At 43.1% G+C, this 27,565-nt stretch overlaps 4 protein-coding genes across 4 annotated transcripts; 2 read left to right on the top strand and 2 right to left on the bottom strand.

Annotated features, from left to right (window-relative positions):
- Positions 1-931: 931 nt before the first annotated feature.
- LOC107281691 (uncharacterized) lies at positions 932-3,933 on the top strand. The gene is made up of 6 exons (XM_066312690.1): positions 932-936; positions 1,023-1,362; positions 1,444-1,544; positions 1,647-1,797; positions 1,871-3,395; positions 3,472-3,933. Exons 1-5 carry the CDS (start codon positions 932-934, stop codon positions 2,495-2,497), a joined length of 1,224 nt encoding a protein of 407 aa, XP_066168787.1. The 3' UTR covers positions 2,498-3,395; positions 3,472-3,933.
- Positions 3,934-12,315: 8,382 nt separating this feature from the next.
- LOC4343250 (asparagine--tRNA ligase, chloroplastic/mitochondrial) lies at positions 12,316-18,728 on the top strand. The gene is made up of 15 exons (XM_015789361.2): positions 12,316-12,748; positions 13,751-13,819; positions 14,104-14,208; positions 14,722-14,829; positions 15,424-15,561; positions 16,203-16,280; positions 16,481-16,558; positions 16,658-16,726; positions 16,828-16,902; positions 17,060-17,143; positions 17,235-17,321; positions 17,704-17,799; positions 17,881-17,955; positions 18,102-18,228; positions 18,367-18,728. Exons 1-15 carry the CDS (start codon positions 12,386-12,388, stop codon positions 18,480-18,482), a joined length of 1,668 nt encoding a protein of 555 aa, XP_015644847.1. The 5' UTR covers positions 12,316-12,385; the 3' UTR covers positions 18,483-18,728.
- Positions 18,408-22,550, bottom strand: LOC4343251 (WAT1-related protein At5g47470). Its single transcript, XM_015789362.2, has 4 exons — positions 22,031-22,550; positions 21,048-21,573; positions 19,871-20,022; positions 18,408-19,171 (listed from the first exon to the last, which is right to left on the bottom strand). Exons 1-4 carry the CDS (start codon positions 22,372-22,374, stop codon positions 19,036-19,038), a joined length of 1,158 nt encoding a protein of 385 aa, XP_015644848.1. The 5' UTR covers positions 22,375-22,550; the 3' UTR covers positions 18,408-19,035.
- A 2,395-nt stretch (positions 22,551-24,945) lies between these two features.
- On the bottom strand, positions 24,946-27,310 carry LOC4343252 (uncharacterized). The gene is made up of 4 exons (XM_015789838.3): positions 27,043-27,310; positions 26,047-26,137; positions 25,689-25,956; positions 24,946-25,521 (listed from the first exon to the last, which is right to left on the bottom strand). Exons 2-4 carry the CDS (start codon positions 26,128-26,130, stop codon positions 25,373-25,375), a joined length of 501 nt encoding a protein of 166 aa, XP_015645324.1. The 5' UTR covers positions 26,131-26,137; positions 27,043-27,310; the 3' UTR covers positions 24,946-25,372.
- Positions 27,311-27,565: the final 255 nt, after the last annotated feature.

Genomic DNA, 27,565 nt, shown 5'->3' on the forward strand with positions numbered 1-27,565 from the left:
AGGGCGAAGGGAGTAGACAAGTTGTGACGAACCAAAAATTTTATCTAGCCGAGACAAATATACTTCCTATCAAATTACTTATTATTACAACTTGTCCTAAGTCAAGACCATCAGTTCTAGAAACTCGTATAATTTAACAAAATGCAAATTATTTTAAAAATATTTCTCATTGCGAATCATTGGTTTATGTGTTGATATAAATATTTGCCTCAAGAGAAAACTAAAACGGCAATATGAAACAGGGAGCATAAATGCACACCTATATTCTAGTCTCACAATCCTAGTTTCCCACCGAAATATTCTAAAATTGAAACTTAGGCAAGAAAAAGGTTAATTGGATCCATGCCATTACAATTGTGTCGAATTAGAGAAGTGCCATTATAAATCGCCTATTTCGAAGCATGCCATCCGTATTGATGTTAATTTTGGTCCATCCCATAATTTGGTCGTCTCCCGTGTTTGTACACGTAGTATCGGATACATATTTGTGTATGGACGGAAATGCCCCTTTCAGACGCGCTCTAAAACTGACCTGGTTCAGCTCAACCGTATGCTTGCTCCATCCATTCCCTACTCCATTCCTTCCTATTCGAGCTCCAGATCTAGCCGGCGGTGGAGGCGAGGATTCGAGCGAGAGAGATGCGCCGCTAGCAGGTGATGGTGCTGGAAATGTGATGGCGACAACCCCCCTCCCCGCGGACCCCTGGGCGAGACGGCGAGGAGATGGATCTAGGCGAATCCAATCCGACCATCTGTTCAAGGCCATGAGTATCCCTAACCCTAAATCAATTGAAACCTGTAATGTTAAGAGGCAAAGCATCTTTTTTCTGCATCATACATCTTTGGCTGGCATTGTTCTTCATGTGTGGTGATTTGTTTGGTAGGCACAGGTTTTCGGTAGACGTTAGGGTTCAAGGCTATGTGACAATAGATGCTGTTGGTAGGAAAACTTACACAAAAGGGTCAACTCGGTAATGGGTTGTGGAATCAGATAGCTTTAACGTTGAGTTTGTGTTGAGTAGCCTTGTTGAGTTAACTTGGGGCCCAAACCAATCTCCTACCATATGGTATTTTTGTAAGTCAATTAGTGAGGACGTGAGACTATTGGAGAATGGCCAGATTCCAGAGTTGTTTGAAATATATGCAGAAGAGAGCCACTTTGAGCTTATTGTATCCATCCTGGATGCTGCAAAGGGTGTGCCATTTGCTATAAATGCTTTAAATCCTATATGTGTGGCGCCTCCTGAATTCCCTGCTGAAATCCATCCTGAAATCCCTCCTGACATCCCTCATGAAATCCTTGCTGACATCCCCGCTAGTATTGTTGGAGGTTTTGACCAGCTTACAACAGAGGAAGCAGAAGTTAGAGAGGCAGATATCTTTGACAATGAGGAGTATGTTGGTGTTGATGATGAGTGCCTATATGTTCCTGCATCTAAATAGCAAGGTCAACCTGGATCTGAACCTCAGGGGGCTGCAGCCACTGGTCAGAGTGGAGAGATTGGTTCTAGTGCTAGTGCTGTGGCAGGCTGGCAGCTCCTGAGGCACAGATTACAGATGATTATCCTCAGATTTATAACATCATTCATGACCTTGAGAATCCAAACATTGTGAAAGATGCTTTGTTCCCCCATGATAACTCTCAGAAAAGTTGTAAGGCATTATGCCATCTTGAAAGGTTTTGAATTTGCTAAAGGTATGAAGACAGATCCTACAAGGTTTATTGCAAAAGGTGCAGCTGATGGTTGCCCTTGGTGTATAAATGCATCTCTGATTGAGGATAAGAAGACTGTAAAGGTAAACTCTTCCCAAATTTCTTTTGTTTTGTTGTTCAAATGATGTTTACTTATGTGTTGCATTACTCATGCAGATTATGGTCCTTCCATTTGAGCACACTTGTTCTTCTACAAAGCTACATAAAGGGAAGATGGCTACTCAAGGCTGGTGTGCAGATAGACTCTCTGATTGGATTAAGAAGAATCCTAGCAAGGGACCAACTGATGCCAGGAAGAAGCTTGAAGAAAGATATGAGATCAAGTTGAAATACTCCAAAGCATGGTCTGGTATGAAGAAGGCTATGGAGCAGATCCATGGTACATATGAAGAAAGCTTCCAGCTTCTTTTCAACTGGAAGGTTGCACTGCAGAACAAGTCACCAGGTACAATTGTAGAGATAGAGTTGCAGAAAGTAGGCAAGAAGATGTGCTTTAAGAGAATTTTTGTTGCATTGAAACCTTGCATAGATGGATTTTTGGCTGGATGTAGACCTTACTTAGGTGTAGATGCAACTAGGTTAACTGGTAAATATACTGGACAGCTAGCTTCAGCCACTGCTATAGATGGACATAACTGGTTGTATTATGTAGCATATGTTGTGTTTGACTCGACAATAGATGATAACCGACTCTGGTTCATGCAACAACTAAATAAGGCCATAGGAGACCCAGATGGTTTAGTTATTTCTACATATGCATGTAAAGGTTTAGAGAATGCATGAGGCATCTCTATTCTAATTTCATGAAGAAGTACCAAGGGCTAATCTTCACTAATCATCTGTACCTAGCTGCTAGATGCTATACCGAGGATAGGTTTCAGTGGCACTTGAAGCATATATGGGATGTCAGGCCTGATGCAATAGAGTACCTAGAGAAGCACCACTCAAGGATTTGGTATAGATGTGGATTTTCAGAACTTAGCAAGTGTGATTACCTGACAAATAATGTTTCAGAGAGTTTCAACAACCAGATCAAGGGCCTAAACGGTTTGCTCATACATGAGTTGGTTGATTCCATTAGAGAAATAGTCATGGTGAAATTTGCACTTAGAAGAGATTGTGCTAGCAAGATGGATGATGGAATCCTACCAGGTGTCATGAAGGAGCTGAACATTGCAACTAGTAATCTGAAGGTTGTTAAGGTGGCTAGAAGTGACCATGGATTTGCTGAAGTCACAATGGTTGAGAGTGATAATAGCACCTAGAGGGACACTGTGGACTTGGACAACCGAAATTGTTCTTGTAGGGTATGGCAGGTGACAGGAAAGCCTTGCAAGCATGCAGTGGCTTGGATATGCACCAACAGGGGAAAGATTCAGGACTTTGTGCATCCATATTACAGTGTCTAATACTTTAGAGCAGCTTATGCAGGGAGGATTCAACCCATGACTGATAGGTTACAATGGCCTTCAGTTGATCTTGGGTTCAAAGTGCATCCTCCAAGACTGAGAAGAGGAGCTGGCAGGCCTAGAGTGCGAAGGATAAGGGGTTGTCTTGAGCCTGGGAGAAAGAAGGTGAAATACAAGAGATGCAAACAGTTTGGGCACTTTGAGAAAACTTGCAAATTGGCTGAGCCACTAGATGAAGATGACATGGCTGCCGAAGAAACACCCAGGAAAAGGTATGTACTGAACCCTTCCATTTTGATCCATGACTTCTTACTGTTGTTGAATTATGTGTCTTCTTTTCACTTGCAGGAGGAGGCCAGCAAATGTGGATGTTGAAGCTAGCTCATCTGCACCAAACAAAAAGAAAAAAAAACTCCAAAGAAGAAAAGAACACCACAGAAGATGAGAGATCTTGCTTCTTCCAGTGCTCCACCAACAACTACTCCTAGAAGGCTATCAGATTGGTTTGGTGTGTCTCAACCATCCAACCCAGCTTGATGTTGAGCTAGCTGATTACTGGGTTCTCTTTTGTAATATATGATGGCCCAAGAACTGCTTATTTTGTGATGTAATGCATGTGTAAGCTAGCTGATTAGTGGGTTCCCTTTTGTAATTATTATGTGATGTAATGCCTAAGACACACCTATGTTGTGATGGCTGGCAGACCTGCTTATTTTGTGATGTAGCAGTGAAGTAATGGCACTAAGACCTTCTTATTATGTATTCTAAAGTTGGCTGTGCTATGCAAACTATCATATGTGGCATAGATGAATGAAATTGCTCCATACATGTGACATTCTCACATTTGTGTTGGTTTGCTTGAAATACCTGCTTGAAATACCAAAAATTTATGTGGCACTTGACATTTGCTCCATATATGTGATATTTATATGACCTTATATGAATGAACTTGCTCCATATATTGTAACATCCTCAGATTTGTGTTGGTCTGCTGAAAATACCAGCAAATTTGTTGGTCTGCTGCAAATTGTAATGTTGCTAACATTCTCACATTGCCAAATTTTGACAGTTTTAGTGCAACTAACATTTAGTGTAGCTGAAATTTACAAATGAAAATCAAGTTTGCTCACATATGTTGCTGAAATTTGTCACATAAGTCACATTTCCTCAGCTTTGCTCACATTTGGTAAATCTGCAACTAGAAATGCACAGCCCAATTACAGATTTCACAATTGCTCACATTTAACTAAAAATGAAACTAGGATTAATTCCACAAGTCATTTACAGATTGCATATTACATATTGCACACTCACAGCAATTACTAACTACCTAAGGTAGTTCTTCCCTACAACTACTGGCACACAAAGAACACACATCAACATTAGCATGTGCATAACCCATTGGAGCATGTCCTTCTCTGATTCTATTTTGTCCTTCATCTCTGCAAGCTCCCTCTTAGACTGATTCAGCTCATCTCTACACAGCTGCAATTGCTCCTCTTTTTCTTCTAAGATACTAGACAACTCGATGTTGTGACCCTGCGCATCTACCAATTGCCACCGCAACTGGTTGCGTCTCCCGTAGGCTATTATACTCGCCGGCATGGTAGTATGCCATCATATCCTCGACATACTCCTGAGGAGACCTCCCATATCCATAAATAGCATCGTACACCTTGCATGAAAAGGAAGGAAAGGGAATTGGGAAAGAAATCGAGGAGATGCAACTCAAAATTTCTCGTGGCCAAAGATTCACCTCTCCCCCACATTGCAGCCATCGCCGGGCAGGATTTCTGATAGTGGACGACGTGCGTGGAGCTGCCGGCCACCCACAAGCACACTTGAGCTCGGGGATGCCGCACGCTTCTACCTGGGACCGCTCCTCGCTACACCTGCTCAACCAAGAAAGGGTTCTCGATTCGTCCATCGCAGCCGCTCCCGCGGTCCCCTAGAGATGCGGAGGGACTTGCTGCCACCCGCCAGCTAGGGTTTCTACCGCCGTCGATAGCCGCCACATAATGGTTTGGGGACAGGGAAGGAGCGGTTTCTCGTGGTCGAGACGAACCAACTCGCCGATGTATCCATGTATGCAGGGGCATTAGCGACCATATGAAACTACACACTGGTCAAATTAAGTCAACGCGAGCCTACGTCGTACGGCATGGCATGGAAACTATTCTGCCCATATTCAGATGGCACGCTTTGAAATACTACCTCCGTTTCATAATGTAAGACTTTCTAACATTGCCCACATTCATATAGATGCTAATGAATCTAGACATATATGTGTGCCTAGATTCATTAGCATATATATGAATATGGGCAATGCTAGAAAGTCTTACATTATGAAACGGAGAGAGTAGATGATTTGTAATGGCATTTCTCTAATTCGACATAACTGTAATGGTATATTGCCGCCGCCGGCAGGCAACTCTGTCCCTACAACATCGGATCGGAAGCGTAATCAGTGGGCGACTCAAAATTTGAACGCCATCGCTGAGAACCGTCGGATGGACTTAATTTCACGAGCAAAACATTACGGTCGCTCGAGGGCTGACCTGCGGGGCCCAAGGTTTTGTAGGCAGAAGTCAATCGCGATTCAAGCGATCAATCTTCTCCCTAAACCACTGCAACTTTCTTCGCTCAACCCTAACTCGACGAAACCTTCAGCCGCCGTGTGCCATCCTACGTACGCCGAGATGACCGGCCGCCCAGCGGCGCCACCCCGGGGCCTGATTGCTCCACCATCGCACCCGCACGGCGCGCTGCCGCGGAACAAACAAGGATCGGGAGCAGTTCAGGCTGCTGCTGCTGCGCAAGACACAGGACAGCAAAGAAGGAACTATGACCAAGATAATCGGGGCGCACAGGATGCTGGACGTGGATATACGCACGCGGCAGGCAACCATCGTCACCAGGATCAGCCGGGCGAGGCTTCAACCGGCAATACAGAGGACCGCAACACTGTCCTGTCAATCACCGGCCAGCTGACACTCATGCTAGTCGCCGTCCTGATCAGAGCCGCAGAGAAGAGGAGCGCCAAGAGGTTCCTGCTCGCTAGGAATAGGTAACTGAGGTGCCGGCTAAACACAAAGCAATGGCAACAACTGAGGTACCAGCGGCAAAGGCAAAGAAACCACGACCACCTTTTTGCTACAGATGCAAGTGCAATGGACATTTGCCTGCTGTGTGCAAGGCAGATTTGAATTGCATTATATGTAACAAGAAGGATTCACATTTGTCTATCAAGTGCCCAATCCTGAAGATGCCGAAACCAAATGCGTCGCTGCTTGGGTTTGGCAAGAATGAGCTTGGTTTTCTTCAAGTGCCAGACTTTGATTACAAGCTCGAGACTACAGTTCCGGCACCTACAGCTTTAGTCACGATCACGGGTGGACACCTAGGAGCGGATGGGGTACAGACAGAGCTTGCCAGGCTTATTCGAGCAGATTGGAACTGGGAGGCTTTGCCACACGGTAAAGATTCTTTCCTAGTTACATTCCCATCGGAGGAGGAACTGAAAAGAATGGCTGATGTCGAGTTTCGCCTAAAGAATCATGGGGTTGCTCTGACGATCTCCGAGTGGCAGGAAGCAGGTGATGTTATTCCCTCATATGAATTGGATATGGCATGGGTGCATGTCACCGGTGTTCCTCATGCTTGGCGGCATTATCTCGGTTTTTGGGCACTTGGTAGTGTAATTGGGGCTACAGAAGAAGTAGACATGCTAACCTTCCGGAAGTTGGGAGTGATCCGAATCAAAGTGGGCATTATGGATAGGGAACATTTCCCTTTCACTACTGATGTTGTGTTTGGGAAGCATGGGTATGAGCTGATTTACACTATTGAGCCTGAAGATTTTCAACCTGCCATTCCCACCCCATCCAATGATACTATGGATCATGATTCTGCGGGTACTGATAATGGTAGCAACATGGATGGAGGTAGTGCTGATCATGCAGCAAAAAAGAAGAAGGCGAATACATCGACACCGGAGAGTTCGAATGCTGCAGTTTCAGGTCCAACTCCTATGCAGTTAGCAGTGACTCCTTTTGAGGATCGTCGCCCTGTGCCACAGAGACAGCAAATTATCCTGGGCACTAGAGTGAACAAGCAGCACATTGCGGTCACTCCGTTAAGGGTGACCGGATCGACATCATACGGTCGGAGAGAAGTTTCTCTCTCGACCTCAACAGCTGCGCCAGCCGCACCGACATTGATTGTGCTTCTACCGAAGTCTTCATCATCGATGGATACTCCACCCGGGCTGACAATGGCGGTGTCTCCACCTACGCCTGCACCTTTGGGGTGGTCGCTCACGTCGACCCCACCCCCATCCGCTCCTGTGCAGACCCTGCCGGCATCCACTCCACCCATGTAGACCCGTTGGCATCGTCGAGGCAATCAACATCAGCGCCGACAAAATCTCCACTAGTGCCGACCCTGCCGATGCCTACTTCACTCGTGCAAACACCACCAGTGCCTACTACAACAACTCAAACTGCTGCCTATACACATGAGGGTCATGTCACTCAGCCCGGATCGAGCTCCATCAAGCACTCGACCTTCGGGCATGTGAGGTCCCCATGCACTCCTTTACAGGAGGAAAAGACCGAAGGGCTTCGCCATAGTGATCGCTGCAATGCAGCCATATCATCTAATGGCATTGCAGCGGCCGATGAGGATTCAACGACGAAGGCTAAACGCAGGGCAGCGATGAGAAATCTGGATGGGCCAATGATGTCCAAGATGGCTGACTTAGCGAAGTCATCACTTTCGTCTACATCATACCTTGACCCTTCTATAGGTATGCATTCTAACCTCCCATCTTCTTCCATTGTTTATTTATCCAATGAACAATTTTCCTCCAATTTGGGAAAGATAGGAGTTTCTTTGGGTAGTGGAAGTGAAAACGTGGCCTTTTCTGTTAATGCTATTAAACATATGAAGGTTGACAGATGGAAAGTAGCACCTAAAACTAAGATGAAAGCTAAGGTTATTGATGAAGCGAATGATCAAAATCCTTTTGATGATGGTGATGATGAGGATGCCAAACCTGATGGCATCTTACTCGCTCACTTATTCAAGGAAGTTTCTGAAGTAGACTTGGATGATGCGGAGCTTAGCACAACAATTTGTGACTTAATAGATACCCCTCGAAAATCCAAATCTGCTTCAAAAAAGAAAGGTCAATCGACCAGGACCAAAAGTAACAAGAACAAAAAAGGTTGTAAATGAAAGGCATCTTCTGGAATAGCAGAGGTCTACTTGACTTGGCTAAATATTGGTATGTTGCTGAGAACATTAAGGAACACAATCTTGATTTTGTTGCTTTATTGGAGACAAGGAAGAATGATGTGTCAAAGACGAATCTTGATCGCCTAGCTGGGGGCGCAGATTTCATTTGGCACTGTCTTCCCCCTCGTGGCAGATCAGGAGGTATATTACTCGGTATTAATGCAGCTGTAATGGACTTGTCCTTGATTGTGGAAGGGAAATTTTACGTTAAATTCCATTTACGCAACAAAGAGGACAGATTCGAATGGATCTTGATGGCGGTCTATGGACCAGCACAGGATGAATTCAAATCTAGCTTCTTAGCTGAGCTAGTCCGCGCTTGCCAACAAAATCCACATCCCACGCTCATTGGTGGTGATTTCAACATTTTGAGGAGTAGTACAGAGAAAAACAACAATAGATATAATGACCGCTGGCCTTTTCTCTTCAATGCTGTAATTGACAGTTTTGACTTGAGAGAAATTGCTTTAGCAGGTAGACAATTCACATGGGCAAATTCCTTAGCCAACCCAACTTATGAGAAGTTGGATCGAGTCTTAATGACCACGGAGTGGGAATCCAAATTTCCGATAGTTTCGGTACATGCTCTTGAGCGAGGGGTTTCAGATCATACTCCTCTTTTGCTTGATACTGGTTCTGCGGCTTTCATCGGGAACCATAAACAGTTCAAACTAGAACTAAGCTGGTTGACTCGTGATGATTTCCACGACCGTGTTGTCGAAATTTGGAACAAGCCGGTCAAAGGGCGCAACTCGGTCCAACGATGGAACAATAAAATGAGTGCTTTGCGTAAGCATCTACGAGGTTGGGCGGCCCATATGAGTGGTATGTATAAGCAAGAGAAAAAAAGTTTGCAATCGACCATAGATGAATTGGACATCGCTGCAGAGGTTCGAGTCCTGACTGAAGTTGAAAGAGATCAACTTACTCAAGCAAGAGATCGACTAGTTATGCTTCTAAGAGAAGAAGAGACAAAGTGATTTCAAAGGGCCAAAACTTCTGATGTTCGTCTAGGAGATAATAATACCAAATACTTCCAAATGGTTGCCAATGGCAAACACAGGAAGAAACGGATATTCTACCTAGAACAGGACGAAGGGAAAATAGAGGGGCAAGCAGCTCTCAAGGCCTACATTACTAGTTTCTATAAGAAACTATTTGGGCCACCTGAAGATAACCCTTTTACGCTAGATGAATCTAGGACTGGGGATATATCACAGGTCACAGAGGCTGAAAATGAATTCCTAACGGCACCATTTTTGGAAAAAGAAATACGAGATGCTGTATTTGACATGGAGCATAACAAAGCACCGGGCCCAGATGGGTTTCCAGCAGAATTCTATCAGAAATTCTGGGAAGTCATTAAACATGATTTGATGAATTTATTCCATGAATTACATACTGGTGAATTGCCATTGATCAGTTTGAACTTTGGGGTGATAACTTTGCTCCCGAAAGTCAAAGAAGCGAATCGCATACAACAATATAGACCTATTTGTCTGCTTAATGTCAGCTTTAAACTATTCACTAAGGTCGCCACAAATAGGATTAACTCGGTGGCGGACCATGTAGTGAGTCCGACCCAAACAGCTTTCATGCGAGGACGAAACATCTTGGAGGGTGTCGTCATTTTACATGAAATTTTACATGAACTACATCGGAAGAAACTAAATGGAGTGATCTTCAAAATTGATTTTGAGAAAGCTTATGATAAGGTCAAATGGCCATTTTTGATGCAAGCACTTCGTATGAAAGGATTCTCAACCAAGTGGATTTCTTGGATCGAGTCTTTCGTTTCGGGTGGAAGTGTATCAATAAAAGTAAATGATGACGTCGGACCTTTTTTCCAAACGAAAAAGGGCCTTCGACAAGGTGATCCTCTTTCGCCGATGCTTTTTAATATTGTAGCTGACATGTTGGTTATTCTAATCAATCGAGCCAAAGTAGATGGACAGATTTGTGGAGTAGTCCCTCATCTAGTGGATGATGGCATTTCTATTCTACAGTACGCTGATGATACCATTCTTTTTATGGATCATGACCTTGAGAAGGCTCGTAACATGAAGCTTCTGCTTTGTGCTTTTGAGCAGCTCTCAGGTCTCAAGATTAACTTTCATAAGAGTGAATTATTCTGTTTTGGTGATGCTCGAGCCATGGAAGACCAATATACTGATCTCTTTGGTTGTGCTTCTGGCGAATTCCCATTATGCTACTTAGGCATTCTTATCCATTATAGGAAACTAAGAAATGCAGATTGGAAAGGGGTAGAAGAACGCTTTGAGAAGAGACTCAGTAGCTGGAAAGGGAAACTACTTTCCACAGGAGGAAGTTTAACATTGATAAACTCAGTGCTTAGTAGTCTTCCACTGTATATGATGTCTTTCTTCGCAATACCGAGAGGTGTACTTAAGAAACTTGATTATTTTCGCTCGAGATTTTATTGGCAGTGTGATGATCAAAAGAAAAGGTATCGTTTGACGAAGTGGAGTATTATGTGCCGACCCAAAGAACAAGGGGGTTTAGGAATTCATGATTTAGATATGAAAAACATTGCCCTTCTTAGCAAGTGGTTATTTAAGCTACTCACGACCGATGGGGTCTGGCAACAATTGATTCGTAACAAGTACTTGGGCTCAAAACCTGTGTCACAAGTTGAGTTTAAAGTTGGGGACTCACAATTCTAGGCCAGCCTTATGAAGGTCAAGCGTGACTTTTTACGATTTGGCAAATTCATTATGAGAGATGGTGCCCAAATCAAGTTTTGGGAAGACAAGTGGTTGGGAGAAGCACCATTGCGAGAACAATATCCTTGTCTATACAATATAGTTAGGAATAAACATGATACTGTAGCAAAAGTGCTACAAAATTACCCTCCGAATGTATCTTGGCGAAGGGATCTCATTGGGCCAAAATTAGTGGTGTGGAATAACCTTCTTCCACGAATCGCTAACCTAGTTCTTACTCAGGATCAAGATAAGTTTCATTGGAATTTAACCCAAAATGGAGAATTTTCAGTGAAGTCGCATTATCTTGCCTTGGTACATTCAGATTTGCCCAACATAAACAAAGTAATTTGGAAATTAAAAATACCGCTTAAAGTAAATATCTTCCTATGGTATTTACGTCGTGGGGTAGTTTTGACAAGGGATAACCTAGCTAAGCGCAATTGGCAAGGAAGTAAGAATTGTTGCTTTTGTCACAAAGATGAGACAATATTACATTTGTTTTATGAGTGCAGATTTGCCCATTTTGTGTGGTGCATTATACAAGTGGCTACATGGCTTTTCCCGCCACGTGGTGTATCCAATATGTTTGGTAATTGGCTACGGGGAATTAGGAAAGACTTGAAGTCACTTATCCTGTTAGGGGCAGCCACTATTTGTTGGTCATTATGGCTTTGCAGGAATGATATGGTGTTTGACAAAAGAAAAATCTCTTCTCCTTTACAGGTTATTTTTTTAACTATCCACTTCCTTCGTACCTGGGCTATCCTTCAGAAGCCTGGTTCACGGGATTTGGTTGCAGCGGCGTGTCAGCCCTTGGAGCAGGTGGTCAGGGAATGTTTTACCCAGGGACATGGGTGGCGGTCTAGCTTGAAGATTGGTGCTCCCTGATTTTTACTGCTTTCCTTCTATTGTTACAAACTCTTTTGTGGGTTTGTGTGTTTTGGCTGTGTGCATCCTAGTTATGCAGAGGCCGGGAGTTTTCTTAGTATGGTTCTATCAACAATGTAATCGTCTGAGATTAATAAAAGCTTCCTTTATCAAAAAAAAATATATCCAATTAACAAAAAAAAAAAGGACATGTATTAGCAGCATGACAATCTACGTAATCAGAGCAGGAAAGCGTAATTCTATCGACCACAAAACGGACGGCTCAAAGGGGAAGGAAAGCAGATAGGCCCGCGATAGCTTAAACCCCCCTCCTCCTCCTCCGCCGCCGCCGCCGCCCGCGCTCGCCGCCGATGGCGGCCGCCGCGGCGACCCGCCTCCTCCGCCTTGCCCCGCGCCGCCTCCAGGGCCCACCCAGGGCGTGCCCGTTCGCCGCCCTCCCGCTCCACCCGACGCCGGCCCGGCTCGCCGCCACCACCTCGAGGTGGCGCCGCTTCTGCGCCGCCGCGCAGGCCTCGGCGCCGCCCCCGCCACCGGCCGCCACGGCGGCGGCGGCGGCGGCCTCGGGGGAGGCCGTGGGGGAGTTCAGGAGACGGACGCGGGTGGCGGATGTCAAGGGAGGGGAGGACGAGGGCGCCGCGTGGGTTGGAAAGCAGCTCGCCGTGCGCGGGTGGGTGCGCACCTGCCGCGCCCAGAGGACCGTCACCTTCGTCGAGGTGAGGGGAAGCTTTGCGTTTGCGCTCTCGCATCCCTTTCTGTTTGAAGCGTGAATTCGTGATGGTGGCGCTAATGGTTAGCGGTCTTGTGTTTGATGAAATGAACGGTGCGAATGATTAGTTTGCGCACATTGCATAAAATTGCATTGTGGACTAGGAATTGGGAGTGCTGGAAAAGATGCTTTCCTTCAGTGCACTATTCACATTGCTTCCCCAATGTCGTTGATCATTTTACATTTCATGAAACATTTCGATCCATGGTTATGCGATTGTACTAAACTAGCTTTCATTGTACTACTTTTGTACAAATTACGATAACAAGACTGAACTTCTGGATAGATATTACAGAAATCATTTTTGTGACTGTTTGATAAGTCGTCCTTCTTTTGATGAGAATTGCAGCCTGTTTGACTTGCATACCAGCAGTTCTGTGGAGTGTGCCATTAGTTGTTTGGTTGATGCCTAACCTTGCCATAACTAAGTTTAGGCTAGTTGTGGCATGGTGGCACAAATGTGGCTTAGAAATAGTTGGCCACAAATGTGGCATGCTTAGCTCTAAATTTGAGAGCATGACATGTGGGTCCCAAAGTTTAAAAAGTGTGGCATAACACAATTGCGGTAGCGAACCAAACACATGCCTAGAAAATTGTGGCGTGGCAAAGTGTGGCAACCAACCAAACAGCATGTTACTTGCCTACTTTTCTCTAAGGCCTACTTTTGTGTTATTAACTGCTTTGAAGTTAGAAATCAGGACAATTTCTCTAAGGCCTACTTTTGTGTTAGTAATCAGACTTCAGACAGTCTTTCATGGACCAGCAATACTAATCTAGTAATCTGCATGCCATGAGTGCACAGTATAATGAATCAGAGTATCTCATATTCTGAATGCATAGGATGTTAATACTGTCATCTGGAGACTTTAAAGTTCCCTGAAATAATGGTAATGACTATTGGCTTTTACTTTAAATCTCTAACGCGTCCTAAAATTTAAATTTATTTCAGGTTAATGATGGTTCTTGCTTGTCCAACATGCAATGTGTATTGACTCCTGATACAGAAGGCTACGACCAGGTAAGCAATCATTCAGGGAATCAGGGTACAACTAGATAGTAGAAACAATACATGTTAATTTTGTTTTGTTATTCTGGTCAATAAAAATAGTTTGATCAATCCAATGGTTATCTTGTGAACACAGAAAATAAAACTCTGATAATTGTGACATGGCACCAACAATGACACCAGCGTTGTCTAGTTATGTCTCAATTCCTTTTATTTTCCTTGCTATAGTTGCAGCCAATGTGTTCTTGTGGCTATAGTACATTTTACTGGTCAATATTTTCATTGGTGGATGTCAGATAGACTCTATCACTACTGGGGCCTCTGTGTTAGTGGAAGGAGTTATAGCAAGCAGCCAAGGTGGTAAACAAAAAGTGGAGTTGAAGGTTTCAAAGATCAGTGTGGTAATGGTTTCATTCTGCCTATAGTTTCCTCCTTTTCCTTTTTATTTCCTTTTTTCTTTGCGTGCCTCACAAATCTAAATGAAATGTGGACAGATTCTGGAGTTAACTAGCTATTTCCAGATATCAAAATAAAATTTCTATAATTTATTGATATAGGAAAATACTTGTGGAGTAGTTAAGGTATCTCTTTTTGTATGCTACTATGCTAGTCTTGTACTCTTGTTAAAGACAGATATGAGCGTTAACCGAACACTCCTATATCGAATAAGTTATTTGATGATCCCTAACGTGGTAACACACAATGCACAAAAAAATTCGCCCCTATGCTTTCTTTTTATATAAAGAAATTTCTGATGGCATGACAAAAGGATAGACCTATAGACTGTTAATGTTGATTGAGAATCTGCAGTTGCATTTTGCTTTATCAGGCTGTAGACAATATTATCCCAGGTAAGCACGCTTCTAGTGCATTTTTTTGGTGTGTTCTGATGTAGGTTTCACTTCTTTGTACAGATTGGAGAAAGTGATCCAACATCTTTTCCTATACAAAAGAAGCGGGCATCAAGAGAATTTCTGAGAACTGTAGCCCATCTCCGTCCTCGGACAAATACTTTTGGCGCAGTATGATTTTACTCATTGCTAGTTCTTTTCTGATACTTTTTTTTTGCTCAGAAGCTACTAAATCTGTAGACTTGTGTTATGCCTTGGAAATGATCATGCCCTTTCTGTCCACAACTTTTCTACAAAATGCTCATCATTATCCTTTTCTAGATGCGTTGTTAATTCCCTAATTTAGCTCATAAATTAGCATACAAGTTGTGACAAGGTTTGCTATGCAAATATTACAAAATAAGTGGCATGTTTATAGATGACATTCTGTCCAATCCAACCTTGGATATGGATCTGCCAATGTGGTGATGAAATACATACATTATGTAGAATTGCAATGGACTATGATCAATGCAGCCATGGACAGGAAATGTGTGTGATTCTCATATTGGCAAGAATCCAACAAACTGCTGATATAGCATCATATTCTGCACATCAAAATAGTGCAAACGTTGGTAGTTTTATGTGTTGTAGTAAGATGAACTTTTGCGTTAGAAAGTGCCTTTTTCTTATGATGAAGAAGCTGGCTGGTGTCCAACATTTTTCATCTCTCTAGTTATGTAACTTATTCTATGGAATTTTTACTGTACTGTTGTACTTATTTAGGTGGCAAGAGTGAGAAATGCTTTGGCATACGCAACCCACAAATTTTTTCAAGACAACGGATTTGTTTGGGTAGCAAGCCCTATTATCACAGCATCAGACTGTGAAGGAGCAGGGGAGCAGTTTTATGTGACAACATTGGTTAGTATTTCGTCAATAAGATTCTATAGAGTAGTGTATAGACAGATTGCTTGGTATGTAACAAATTTACTGTTTCTGGGGGAATGTTCTGCTCATAATGTCATTTCCTGTACTAACATGCTGTTCATATTGCAACACACATTTTGGTCTTCTCTATTTTTACCTCAAAACCATTAGTGTACTTTTTGCTCCAGTTCAGAAATTAAGTGCTCTTTTTCTTTTTTTCCTCACAAAAAAAAAAGAAATTAAGTGCTCCGCATCATCCTGTACTAATATGCTTGTCCAAATCAGAAACTACTTGAAGTTTTCTTTTAGTTTTGTACTTCTGTGTCTGTTTAGAACAGCTTCACTATGTTATTAGGTGCACTGCTAAATCAGTTTGAATTTTCCATCTACAGATTTACTTATTTAAAAATCATTAAAGTTCTGCTATAACAGTTGATTAAGTTTGTCATGATTGGTTTTTATGTATCTGTCTATATTTAAAGATATTTATGGCTCTGAGTATCACTTATTATCTTTTTATGTTTACAATATATTCCATGGAATGATCAGAGCTCTCCATTTTGGTTTCTAATTGCCATAACCCCTTTCATTATGTTTCTATTTAATGCTGTTAGATTTTTTTCCCTGTCATACAGATTTCGAATAGTGCTGAAGGTGGTTCTCTAGTCAAGGATATTCCTTCTACTAAGGATGGAAGGGTTGATTGGTCACAGGTAAAACTTCAGAATGAATGCTTATGCAACCTTTTGTTGTTAAAAGTCAAATGTTTCTTCCCCATTTTAAGCAAATTTACCCGTATAATTTTTGTGATATGCTCTGTTATACTGCATGCCAACAGCTGTTCAAGTAATCCAAATGTTTCAATGTCTTTGTGGTTTTCGTAACAATGGTTATTTGCTTGTATCTATGCTAGGATTTCTTCTGCAAACCAGCATTTCTGACAGTGTCTGGGCAACTGAATGGTGAAACATACGCTACAGCTCTATCAGATGTAAATTTTCATTTGCCAGATTCATTTGAAATAATTTTCTGTCGTATTTGATATAGCTGTAACCAGTGTTTCTGTTTCCTGACATTGCTTATTCTACAGGTTTACACTTTTGGTCCAACATTTAGAGCTGAAAATTCAAACACCTCAAGACATTTGGCTGAATTTTGGGTATCGCAATATTCTTTTACATTTATGTTTCTTTCAGAATTTTAAATTCCAGAACTCTTAATTTACAGGTTTTTTTTTTGTTGGTTTGTGTTCCGGGGAAGATGATTGAGCCTGAACTTGCCTTTGCGGATCTAAATGATGACATGGCATGTGCGAGTTCATATCTCCAGTATGTAGTAGGTGCCCTTTTTTGCTTGGTGCTCAACTCTGTTAGTGATTATTTCATTCAGACAATATTTTATGGATGCTTCACAGTTACTGACTTGCTGAATTGTGGGGAAGATGTCTCTATATGCTTACACCATTTACCTAGTTACTGCTTGTTTGATACAGGTGAAGTATGTTCTAGAGAACTGCAAAGAAGATATGGATTTCTTTAATACATGGATTGAAAAAGGGATCATCGATAGATTAAATGTATTCCTCTCAGATCTTTCTTCTGTTGCTGCACTATGGATTGTTTTGGTCAAGTTTCATGCTGAAATATTGAAAATGTTTCTTCTTGCAGGACGTAGTTGAGAAAAACTTTGTTCACTTGTCATATTCTGATGCTATTGAGCTACTTGTTGGGTCCAAGAAGAAATTTGAGTTCCCGGTAACACACAAATTCAATTATTTATATTCTCATATTCTCATTTGGACTACATTACAATTTTGTTCCTTGTGTTCTATTTAAAGTCCTAACCAGGAAACGAAAATTGACTGCATATCTGTCTTTGGTGTTGGATGGCATGTCAACATGCTTGTTGATAGAACAAATGCTTATACTTTTTGTAGTTACTGATAATTTGATTTGTTTAATTTTAATTAGTGTGCACAAAATTACCTGTTTGTTTTCTACTTCTACATACTCAGTTCTGTGTACTGTGGATCCTTCAACAACTGTCCCTGAGTAGGCAAATGGGTAAATGCAAGAATGCGAGTGATTATTTTACAAAAATAATGCCTCTTTCTTTTGTCTTTTGAACCATCCATAGGTCAAATGGGGATTGGATCTGCAAAGTGAGCATGAAAGATATATCACAGAAGTTGCTTTTGGTGGGCGCCCGGTGATAATTAGAGATTATCCAAAGGTTTATATCGTCACTGGTCTGTGATTAACTAGTTCATTAACAAAGTTGTCATACTTCAAAATTTCCTTTTATTTTGCTTAGGAAATCAAAGCTTTCTATATGCGAGAGAATGATGATGGTAAAACAGTTGCTGCAATGGATCTATTGGTTCCTCGGGTAAGCATATACACCAATAGCTGACATCTCAAACAATACATCATATGTAAAATTCCGAGTATATAAATAGACAAAATGGAGGCAAAGCTTCTAGCATATTTGAATTAGTTGATTTGTAATATAACTCTTTTCCTGTTCAATTTCAGGTTGGTGAACTCATTGGTGGAAGCCAAAGGGAAGAACGTCTTGATTACCTTGAAGCTCGCTTGGATGAGTTAAATCTTAACAAAGATAGCTACTGGTGGTACTTAGATCTACGTCGATATGGATCAGGTTAAATTTCAAATATCAAAATGAGCTGGATAATGCAATTTCTCCTTTTACATTACAGATCATTTAAAATTTGTTATTCGGTAGCATGATTTCCCCCCTGTCATGATCCATAACGAATTTCCACCTTTTCTGTAACAGTTCCTCATGCTGGTTTTGGTCTTGGATTTGAAAGACTAGTACAGTTTGCAACTGGAATGGACAACATTAGAGACACCATTCCATTTCCCCGGGTTCCAGGCTCTGCAGAGTTTTAGAATCCAACATTGCTCACAAATACTTTTTGCAACATTCTTTCCTGAGATTGGGATTTCAAGAAAAGTATACACTCTACTGTTTCATTGTACAGAGTTTAGTTAAGTTATTGCTTACATCGAGCAAAACAATATTGTTCCAAATTTTGTTGTTTGGAGTAACGTGCTTGCAAATTTCATTGAACTTCCGATGTACATTATTGTTACTGGACGTGTTATAATGATCACCTGATGGATTGATATAGTGCATTTGATCTGTTTTACCGCATAGCAAGAATTTTGTCTATACCGGTCCTGTCAGAATTTTATCTCAAGGTACGATGATTTGTTTCACAAGTAAATTTTGCTGAGAGGAGTTATGATAGTACTTAAATTTACCACATAGCAAGGAATGTTGTGGTCTAGTCTTGCCCTTCTGGTGACAATGTTTTGATTAGCAAGCTCATTTAAATGGATTTTTTTTGGTTACCCATAGCGCCCTAAATATTCTTTTTCAATAAAATACCTTTCAGACGCTATACAGGAATCAAAGGAAGAAAGCTATACAATTTACACGCTAATCTTGAAATAACAGCGGTTTCTCTATATCGTTGGCTGTTCCGTCCTCAACCATTCTGTCAACCTGGCATTCTTTCTTCTTAGCCCACAGAACGACATAAAGGCCGGAGAACAGGAAAACCATTCCCAGCATGCTGCATGCATCCATACATAACCAAGAGCAAATCAGTTTGCTTTTGGAAAATCTAGCACGAACTAAATTGCAGTCATGCATATCTAAGTTTCTAAACACAAGCGGTACACATTGAACTTATGTTAGCACAATTATTGTTGTTTCAAGAGGTCCTACATGTCATGTTTCGCTTAACATAGATTAGACCCAATGAATCCATTAGATTTTTAGGTATATACTACTTTTGTTTTTTCAAATAGATAACACTGTTGACTTTTTATCACACATTTGACCATTCAGTTTATCTAAAAAATTTACGTAATTATATATTTTTTTTGTTGTGAGTTGTTTTATCACTTAAAGTACTTTAAGCATAATTTATATTTTATACATTTGTATAAAATTTTTGAATAAGATGAATGGTCGACCATGTATTCAAAAGTTAACAGCATCATCTATTTAAAAAATGGAGAGAGTGAGTATATGGGCCTGTTTGGCACAGCTCCAACTCCAGAGCTGGAGCTCAACCAAACAGTTTCAGCTCCACCAAAATTGGGAGTGGAGTTGGGTGGAGTTCTCTCACAAAATGTACTAGAGTTGTGGAGCTGGGTTTTGGCAGCTCCACAACTCCACTCCAAACTCAACTCCTGGAGTTATATTTAGGAGTTGGAGCTGTACCAAACATGCCCTATATATGCACATAGTGAGAGAAGAACTATACCTCACTGGGTGGACCACCCTACCCAAGAACAAGGCCGAGAAGATCGCCGATCCGACGGTCTGCGTCGGGCTAAAGAGGGAGACCACCACGGGCCCTTTCTTCTCCAGCGCCCATGTCTGGAACATCACGCACACCGAGCTTACTAGCCCGCCCTGCATACATACGCCTCCATGATCCATCCATCAATAGTCACCCGTAGCATCCTTATTCCTTACACTAATAAAACAAACATTAACATGCATGACTCATCATTGCCAGTTCACCTCATAATGTTTTTTTTCTCCTTTTTCTAAAGTCTAAACCGGTATGTATCAACAGTGATACGATCAATCACTACTGATTGCTCGCTACCGGATAATAAGGAACGATAGTGATGCTGGTTATGGAATTGAGATTTGCTTGATAGTGCAATAGTAAAGGTGTGTGTGGTAGTGTTCAACCCTAAGATCCCCCATTCAATCTCCAATACACTCATAATTTCTTCTTAAAAAATATTTGGAAAACGTCTCTCCTTTCAAAGCTCGTTTTTTTTTAATTATGCTGATTGCGAGGTGGTGGTGGCCGGTTCACCGCTAGCCTAGGCAAGCGCTAGTGTTGATCAATTTGCATATTCATCATTCATGGTTTAATTTGATGTGTTAACTAGTATACTCCTTCCGTACTCGTAAAGGAAGTCGTTTAGGACAGCGACACGGTCTCTAAAACACAACTTTGACTTCTTTTTTCTATAAGAATATTTATTGAAAAATTGATATATGTATACTTTTATAAATGTATTTTTCAAGACAAATCTATTCATATAATTTTTATATTTTTAAACTCAACAACTTGAGAGTTATTCATGATTTATATTTCAAGGTTTGACTTAAACATTATCCTAAACAACTTCCTTTATAAGTATGGAGGGAATATATACTACTTCACTATATATAATACTCCCTCCGTCTCTAAATATTTGACGCCGTTGACTTTTTTAAACATGTTTGACTGTTCGTCTTATTCAAAAACTCTTGTGAAATACGTAAAACTATATATAAACATAAAAGTATATTTAACAATAAATCAAACGATAGGAAAAGAATTAATAATTACTTAAACTTTTTGAATAAGGTGAACGGTCAAACATGGTTAAAAAAGTCAACGGCGTCAAACATTTAGGGACGGAGGAAGTAGTTACCACGAGGAGGAGGGAGAGGATGATCTGGAGGCTGATCTGCGGCGTGCCGGGGCTGAGCCCGCCCGCGGCGGTGGCGGCCTGGAACGCCCCCGTGAGCGCCGCGCCGGCGAGCGACGTGGCGGAGCAGAGCGTGAACGGCGCCGGGAAGTGCACCATGGTGGCCGCCTGCAGCACGGTGGTGCCGGACACCACCAGCACCGCGCCCAGGAGGCACGCGCACCCGACGGCCCAGTCCCCCCCGCCGGCGTTCGCCGCCGCCGCCGTCGTCGTCCTGTGGCTGCTGCTACGCGTGGCGGCGGCGGCGGCGGGGCTCTGCAGGACGCTCATGGTGACGGCGCCGGCGAGGCACAGCACCGTCCCGGCGATCTTGGCCCTCGTGTACCGGCAGCTGAGGTCGACCCTCTCGAAGCCGAGGCACGCGGCGACGACGAAGATGAAGACCGGGGCGAGGTTGGGCATGGTGGAGGCGATGGCCGGCGACGTCTTCTTCATGCCGTGCAGCATCAGCGCCTGGAACACCGTCACCCTGCAGCCAACGACAAGGATCGATATAAATCTGTCATCAGACATGTTTTGCACAAAATGTGATAATAATCGTTTGACGGGAAAACTATTTTAATCTCTCAAGGGGATATCCCTTTATTTTTTTCACGTCACTTAAATGGTTGTGATAAAAAAAGGTGTATTAATACGCGATATAATACTCCACAAACATACAAGTTCAAATTCAATTTATACATCTCGTAATGAAAAAAAACAAATTAAACCACAACTAGTTAACGTATATTTAGAGTCAAATTTGTTTTTTTCGTTGCGAGACGTAGAAGTTTAAATTTTTTTCTTGTATATTTATGAAGCGATATATCACATGTTAATACATTTTCTTAGTTTTTGTCATAATATTTAAGTGACATGTAAACGATGTAAACAATGAGAGGATATATTAAAATCCACTTCCCGATTGACATGTTATACATGCATACCCTCCGAGGGCGAGCAAGAAGAGGCGGAGAAGAAGGTGGTTGGCGTTGAGGTGCGACGGCCATCTCTTCCTCTCGAGGTTGATGGCGAAAGGGAGGGTGAAGAGGCCCGTGGCGAGGCTGCCGAAGGTGACGAGGAAGAGCGGGTCGAGGCCGAGCGCCAGCACCGGCGCGAGCACCACCATGTACGCCGCGCCCGCGAGCTGCACCGCCACCAGCCCCGCGGAGATCGCCACGTCCTCCCACTCCCAGCTGCACCACCCCGCCGCCGGCGGCAGCACGGGCAGCAGCAGCGGCACCGCCGCGTCGTCCTCGCCGCCGCCACCGCCGGTGGCCGCTGGCGCCATTGGACGACGCGCGCGGCAGGCAAGGGCGAAGAGGGCGCGCGCGCGGCGCACGGCACCACCACACGCCCACGCCACGCGCCCCGGCCGTGGAACGGAAACCCAGCGGTTTCCTCTTTGGCGCGCGCGCGCGCGTGCTTGTGTAGGTGCGCGCTTTCGTCCGCTCGCTCAGCCCACCACGTTGCTCCGCACCGCACGTCCCGCGCGCATGCGCAGTATCGCTCGCCGCTATTTTTGGGCATCCTCCCCGTCTAGCCCTCTTTTTTCTTCATCATGTATATATGGGATACAGTTGATAAACAGTTATAAAGAGCCTGTTTGGCACAGCTCTACAGCTCAGTCAAAAAATTTCAGCTCTACCTAGAGTAGAGCTGAATGTACGGCCCCGTTTGGTAGGGCTCCAAACTCCAACTCCCAGCTCTAAACTTCTACTCTAGTTGGAGCTAGCTCCTATTGGAGTTGCAGACCCATCAAAAGTGTTTGGCAAATTTTTAGCTCCAGATCTGAAAAAAATTGAAAAAAAAGAAAAAAAAAGGAATCCTCGCCGCCAGCCGGCCAGCCCCCGCGCCGCTGCCAAGCCCGCACGCCGCCGCCAGCCCCCGCTCCGCCGCTGAGAACGTGCGTCGCCGACCAGCCCGCGCGCCACTGCCGACCCCGTGCGCCGCCGCCAGCCCACGCTCCGCCGCCAGCCCGCGCGCCGCCGACCAGCCCGCGCGCCGCTGAGCCCGACCGCCGCTGGTTGCCGCCGGCGCCGGCGCCGCCAGCCCGCCCGCCGCCGGATTTTGCCGGAGAAGATGGGAGGAGAGAGAATGGGAGGAGGAGTTTAGGGTAGTTCAATGGCATTTTTGTGTAAATACATAAAAAATTAAAGGGTAGTGGGTCTTTTGGGGTGAAGTGGAGCTGTGGAGCAGAAAAACCTAGCTCCATCCCCGTAGTACAAAATTGTGGAGCTGCTCTGCAAACTCCACTCCAGAAAACAGAGAATTTGTACCGTTTGGCACAACTCTAGCTCTAGGTAAGTTGGAGTTGGGAGCTGGAGCTGTGCCAAATGGGGTCGTACTCTCTCATAAATTAACTAGAGAGTTGGAGTTCTTTGGCACCCGAGCTCTATGGTCGCTGATGCGTTGGCCAACAACCATTGAATCCGCGATCTCCATGGCTCCTTGGGAGTCCAGGCAATCCTGCAATACTTGCAGATTTGGTCGTCGTTGTGAACAACAACTCTCTAAGAGGGTCATCCTGATTCTTTCATCTAGAGGTGGGAGAGTTCGGGGTCGTACTCCACCCGGTCGGCTTACCTTGACCTCTTCTCGGGCAGGATCTCGTTTCGGCACCTGCCAATCTAGCGATCTTTTGCCCCGCCCCGATGTCGCTACTTCATGTGGCTGGTCGCTCACCGACGCTGCTGGACGGCTGACCGACTAGAGAAGCATGGACTGCCGCACCCAACCTATTGTGCCTTCTGCGACCAACTGGAAGAGACAATCGACCACATTCTGATTGTGTGCCCGGAGTCCCTCCAGCTATGGTGGACTATCCTTTCGAGCCTCGGTCTCCCTTAGTGTTTCCCCTCTGGCACTAATTCCTTCCATGAGTGGCACTGCTCTTGCCGGCTCAAAGTTCCGAGGGAGCGTCGTAGTGGGTTCGATACAATTGTGACTCTTGGCGCTTGGTCCATTTGAAAGGAAAGGAACAATCGTGTGTTCAACAACCGTTCCCGGTCCTGGCCTGAGGTTGTCACAGCCATGGCGCAAGAGGCCGCCCTGTGGCATCTTGCCCATCCCATGTTGCTAGTGCTCCCTAGTTAGCGTGTTTGGTCGTTCGGTCGTCACATTGTAATAGCGAGAGTAGGCTTAAGTGCTTGTTTTCCTTTTTCTCTTTTTTCTCACTCTCTCCCTTCTTTGTTTGCCGTTTGTATAAATTTTATTCCTCTTAATACAAAAAGTACGCAATCCTTTTGCGTATTCCCGAAAAAACTAGAGAGTTGGAGTTGGGTTTAGGCTGCTCCATAACTCCTCCACTCCAGACCTAACTCTTGGAACTAAAATTAGGAGTTGGAGCTCTACCAAACAGGACCAAAAGATAAGCAATTATAATAGCGAATTTGTTATCTGTATTATGAATGACTTAGAATGAGGGATACTGAAAATTAGAAAAAAAATCCAAAACAATTTAAAATGAAGTTTCAAAATTCTAAAATCAATTCTAATTTTGGTTGCTTTTGGTAAGCCAACAAACCAAATTAATTTCAGAAAATCATATATGATAAAAGTTGCACAAAATCGAATATAGGGCTTGTTCAGTTCTTATCCACTTTCTACAATACCAATTTACTTTCTACAATACCAAAATTGGCACATTTTCGTATCGCCAAATTTCAGTAGCGTTGGTTGTGTTTAGTTTAATGTCTTAGACTTTTTAATAGTGGGAACTTCTAGAATTATTAAAGTTTGGTAGTATAGCATCAATAATAATGTGTTTAGTTTGTTGTTTTACTAAAATTTGGTATTGTTGAACAACAAAGTGAACATGCCCATAATACGACTTGTGGCATAGGTTAAAACCACCACGACATAATAATGACTTGTGGCAACATCAAATATTGCGGTGTCAAAGGTTTAAAAAAAACCCCGGGTATTATCATCTGGTCAAACTTTTGTAAGACCTGAATTTTCAGATCAACGACTAGCACATGCAGAAGCAGACTTCCCTATGAAAACTGCGCCTGAAATGAAGTACTGTCATATAGCCTAACCTAGTCATACAATTCATAACAATATAGGATTAGAGGTTGCCTAAAAACTAATCAACAGCAGCCTAGCTAATGTCACAGAATGACAGCACGGAAAAACAGGGCCACATGTTCCAAGCAAAAAACAACATCGCAGTCGATAGCACAACAGGTTACAGGTGAGCCCAACGGATGCTTCGTTTCAGTGGATGCACAGCTTTCTTGCCGAGTGGAGCAGACAGACATGCTCTGATACCTTCTCTCTTGTGCCTACTTGGGTTTATCTGTAAGGCTGACGAGGGATTTCACGATGCCGGGGCTGATTCTGTCTGCAAGGGCACCTTTCTCTGATATCACAAACGATTTCTCCTTCACAAAGCTCTGTAGCTTCTTGGTGTCATAGTCTAGTCGTTCTTGATCTGCATCATTATGAAAATGAAGACAATGAGTTAATTTGACAAAAGAACAAGTTATGCTCCTAGATGACACAACCGCAAGTGAATAATTTTTTTTTAATCCTTGCTGCACTTTAAAATGGACAATAGAGGCCTTCCTCAACAGTATTGAAAATAGATCAAGAGTGTACCTTTGTCTAGAACAGTGTGGGCCACATGAAATGGAACACGAGCAAAGATATCTGATCCTGGAAACATTAACCATGTATCTTCCTTGGGGTCATGATCTCCACATGTTGGGCATATCTCCTTTACCAGCTGCTTGCCAGAGGTTCCTTCCAACCCTTTCATTATGATTTCAAAGGGGGTCGGAACACTAGTTTTGGTTGTCTTGGCTCTTTTCCGGAGGGCTGTCAGTGCTTCCCTATTACCATTCCTTATCCTATCGTTTTCCACTAACTGGTTATCACAGAAAAACATAAAGTTATCAGTATCAATACCTATCTAACATATTAACAAGAAAAAGGCAAGTCGGCAACTCATAAATACCTGATGCCTTGCCAGAAGAAGCTGCTCTGCATCAGTTTCAATGTCAACCAGTGCTTCTTGAAGTTGCTTCATTTTAGGATCCATTATATAACTACAAAACAATGCCATTTAATTTGAAACTGTAAGTGAATCATGTAACAAGAATTCATGAATCTTCCTACCATAAAGAAATGTACAGTGATGGCAGGGGCAGGCCCAGGTTTTTCAACTTGGGTATTCGAAATTATTAGAGATAGAAAAAATTTTCCAACCCAAAATCTAATAGTTGTATAATATGTAACGGTATAAACATGATTTCATAAAGTCATAGATGGATAGAATTGACCATAAATTGAATGCGTTAAGCATATTAGAGTATAGTACTAAACTATTAAATGACAAAACATATCAAATTTATAGAGCATACAAAATGGCAAAATGATAAGAAATCTTATAATTTAAAGAACTTTCCGTTTCTTAATATTTTGAAAATGATTGACTTGGACCAGTTGGTTCTTGAGTTCTCTTTTTTACAGCAGCTTTTTCTAAAAAAAATTTAGATTAACCATGGGACCATTTTTTTCTCTTCATGTTTCAAACATACAAACAACAATATCAAAGAGCAATTGAGCAAAGCAGCACTGGTTTCTAAATCCTAATCTATATAGTTATTCACAAGCTAAAATAACCAATATACTTCAGTCTGAAATTCTGAATCAGAGAAGGGAACTTGTAAAAACCAATGATGCACTAGAATCTCTATGGCTTATCATCAAAGAACAAGCATAAGACAATCAAATTCCTGAAATTACTTTCAACTAGATTACTAGAAATCTAGAATATCTGTGGCTCATCATTTAGCTCATCAAGAACAAGCATAAGACAATCAAATTCCTGAAATTACTTTCAACTAGATTACTAGAAATCTAGAATATATGTGGCTTATCATTTAGCTCATCAAGAACAAGCTACAAGCAATATCCTCAGTTAGTCAATTCGACAGTTCCTCTTCCTCACCGCTGCTGCAGTTCTGCGCTGGCCGGTGACCGGGGACCGCCGGTCGCCGGACCGGGGAGGCGCCGAGGCGGCGACGCGGCGTCACGACAGCGTCAGCGGGCGCGACGCGCGAGTGCGCGCGGCGGCCGGGGGGCCGTGCCGCCACGGGCGACGGGGCGCAGGGCGAGTGGGCGACCGGCGAGGCGGGCAGGCGGCTGGGCTGGCACGGCGACGGCGCCTCGGCCTAGGCGCCCGGCGGCTGGCGGCTGGGGGAGGTGAGAACTCAACTGAGAAGAGATAGGGTTAGAAATGCATTTGGGCTTTGTTCTGCTATTGGGCCAATAGGCCTGAAATGGTGGGTGGTGGGAGGGTTAGTAATCCTTTCAGTTTGGGCTTCTTTTGAGTTTTGAATGTGTATATGCATTTTTTTTCTTTTTTCCTATATATACATATTTTTTTAGATAATGGAATATAATATCCCGGCCTTTGCTCAAAAATAACTATAGCCAATTATTACAAAGATCCACTTCAGAAGAGAGTGTAG

This window comes from Oryza sativa, chromosome 7 (assembly GCF_034140825.1).
Source record: "Oryza sativa Japonica Group chromosome 7, ASM3414082v1".
NCBI lineage: Eukaryota > Viridiplantae > Streptophyta > Magnoliopsida > Poales > Poaceae > Oryza > Oryza sativa.

Excerpts from the sequence above, each read along its gene's own strand:
- LOC107281691 (XM_066312690.1), top strand. Across the intron at positions 1,363-1,443 it reads TTACAACAGAGGAAGCAGAA|CAAGGTCAACCTGGATCTGA; the intron begins GTTAGAGAGGCA and ends GCATCTAAATAG. Across the intron at positions 1,545-1,646 it reads GCAGGCTGGCAGCTCCTGAG|AAAAGTTGTAAGGCATTATG; the intron begins GCACAGATTACA and ends GATAACTCTCAG.
- LOC4343250 (XM_015789361.2), top strand. The coding sequence starts at position 12,386 with ATGGCGGCCGCCGCGGCGACCCGCCTCCTCCGCCTTGCCCCGCGCCGC. Across the intron at positions 14,830-15,423 it reads GGACAAATACTTTTGGCGCA|GTGGCAAGAGTGAGAAATGC; the intron begins GTATGATTTTAC and ends GTACTTATTTAG. Across the intron at positions 17,956-18,101 it reads TGGATCTATTGGTTCCTCGG|GTTGGTGAACTCATTGGTGG; the intron begins GTAAGCATATAC and ends GTTCAATTTCAG.
- LOC4343251 (XM_015789362.2), bottom strand. The coding sequence starts at position 22,374 with ATGGCGCCAGCGGCCACCGGCGGTGGCGGCGGCGAGGACGACGCGGCG. Across the intron at positions 20,023-21,047 it reads TCCTCTCCCTCCTCCTCGTG|GGCGGGCTAGTAAGCTCGGT; the intron begins GTAACTACTTCC and ends GTATGTATGCAG. Across the intron at positions 19,172-19,870 it reads AGGGTGGTCCACCCAGTGAG|CATGCTGGGAATGGTTTTCC; the intron begins GTATAGTTCTTC and ends GGATGCATGCAG.
- LOC4343252 (XM_015789838.3), bottom strand. The coding sequence starts at position 26,130 with ATGGATCCTAAAATGAAGCAACTTCAAGAAGCACTGGTTGACATTGAA. Across the intron at positions 25,957-26,046 it reads TTCTTCTGGCAAGGCATCAG|TTAGTGGAAAACGATAGGAT; the intron begins GTATTTATGAGT and ends TGTGATAACCAG. Across the intron at positions 25,522-25,688 it reads CCACACTGTTCTAGACAAAG|ATCAAGAACGACTAGACTAT; the intron begins GTACACTCTTGA and ends ATAATGATGCAG.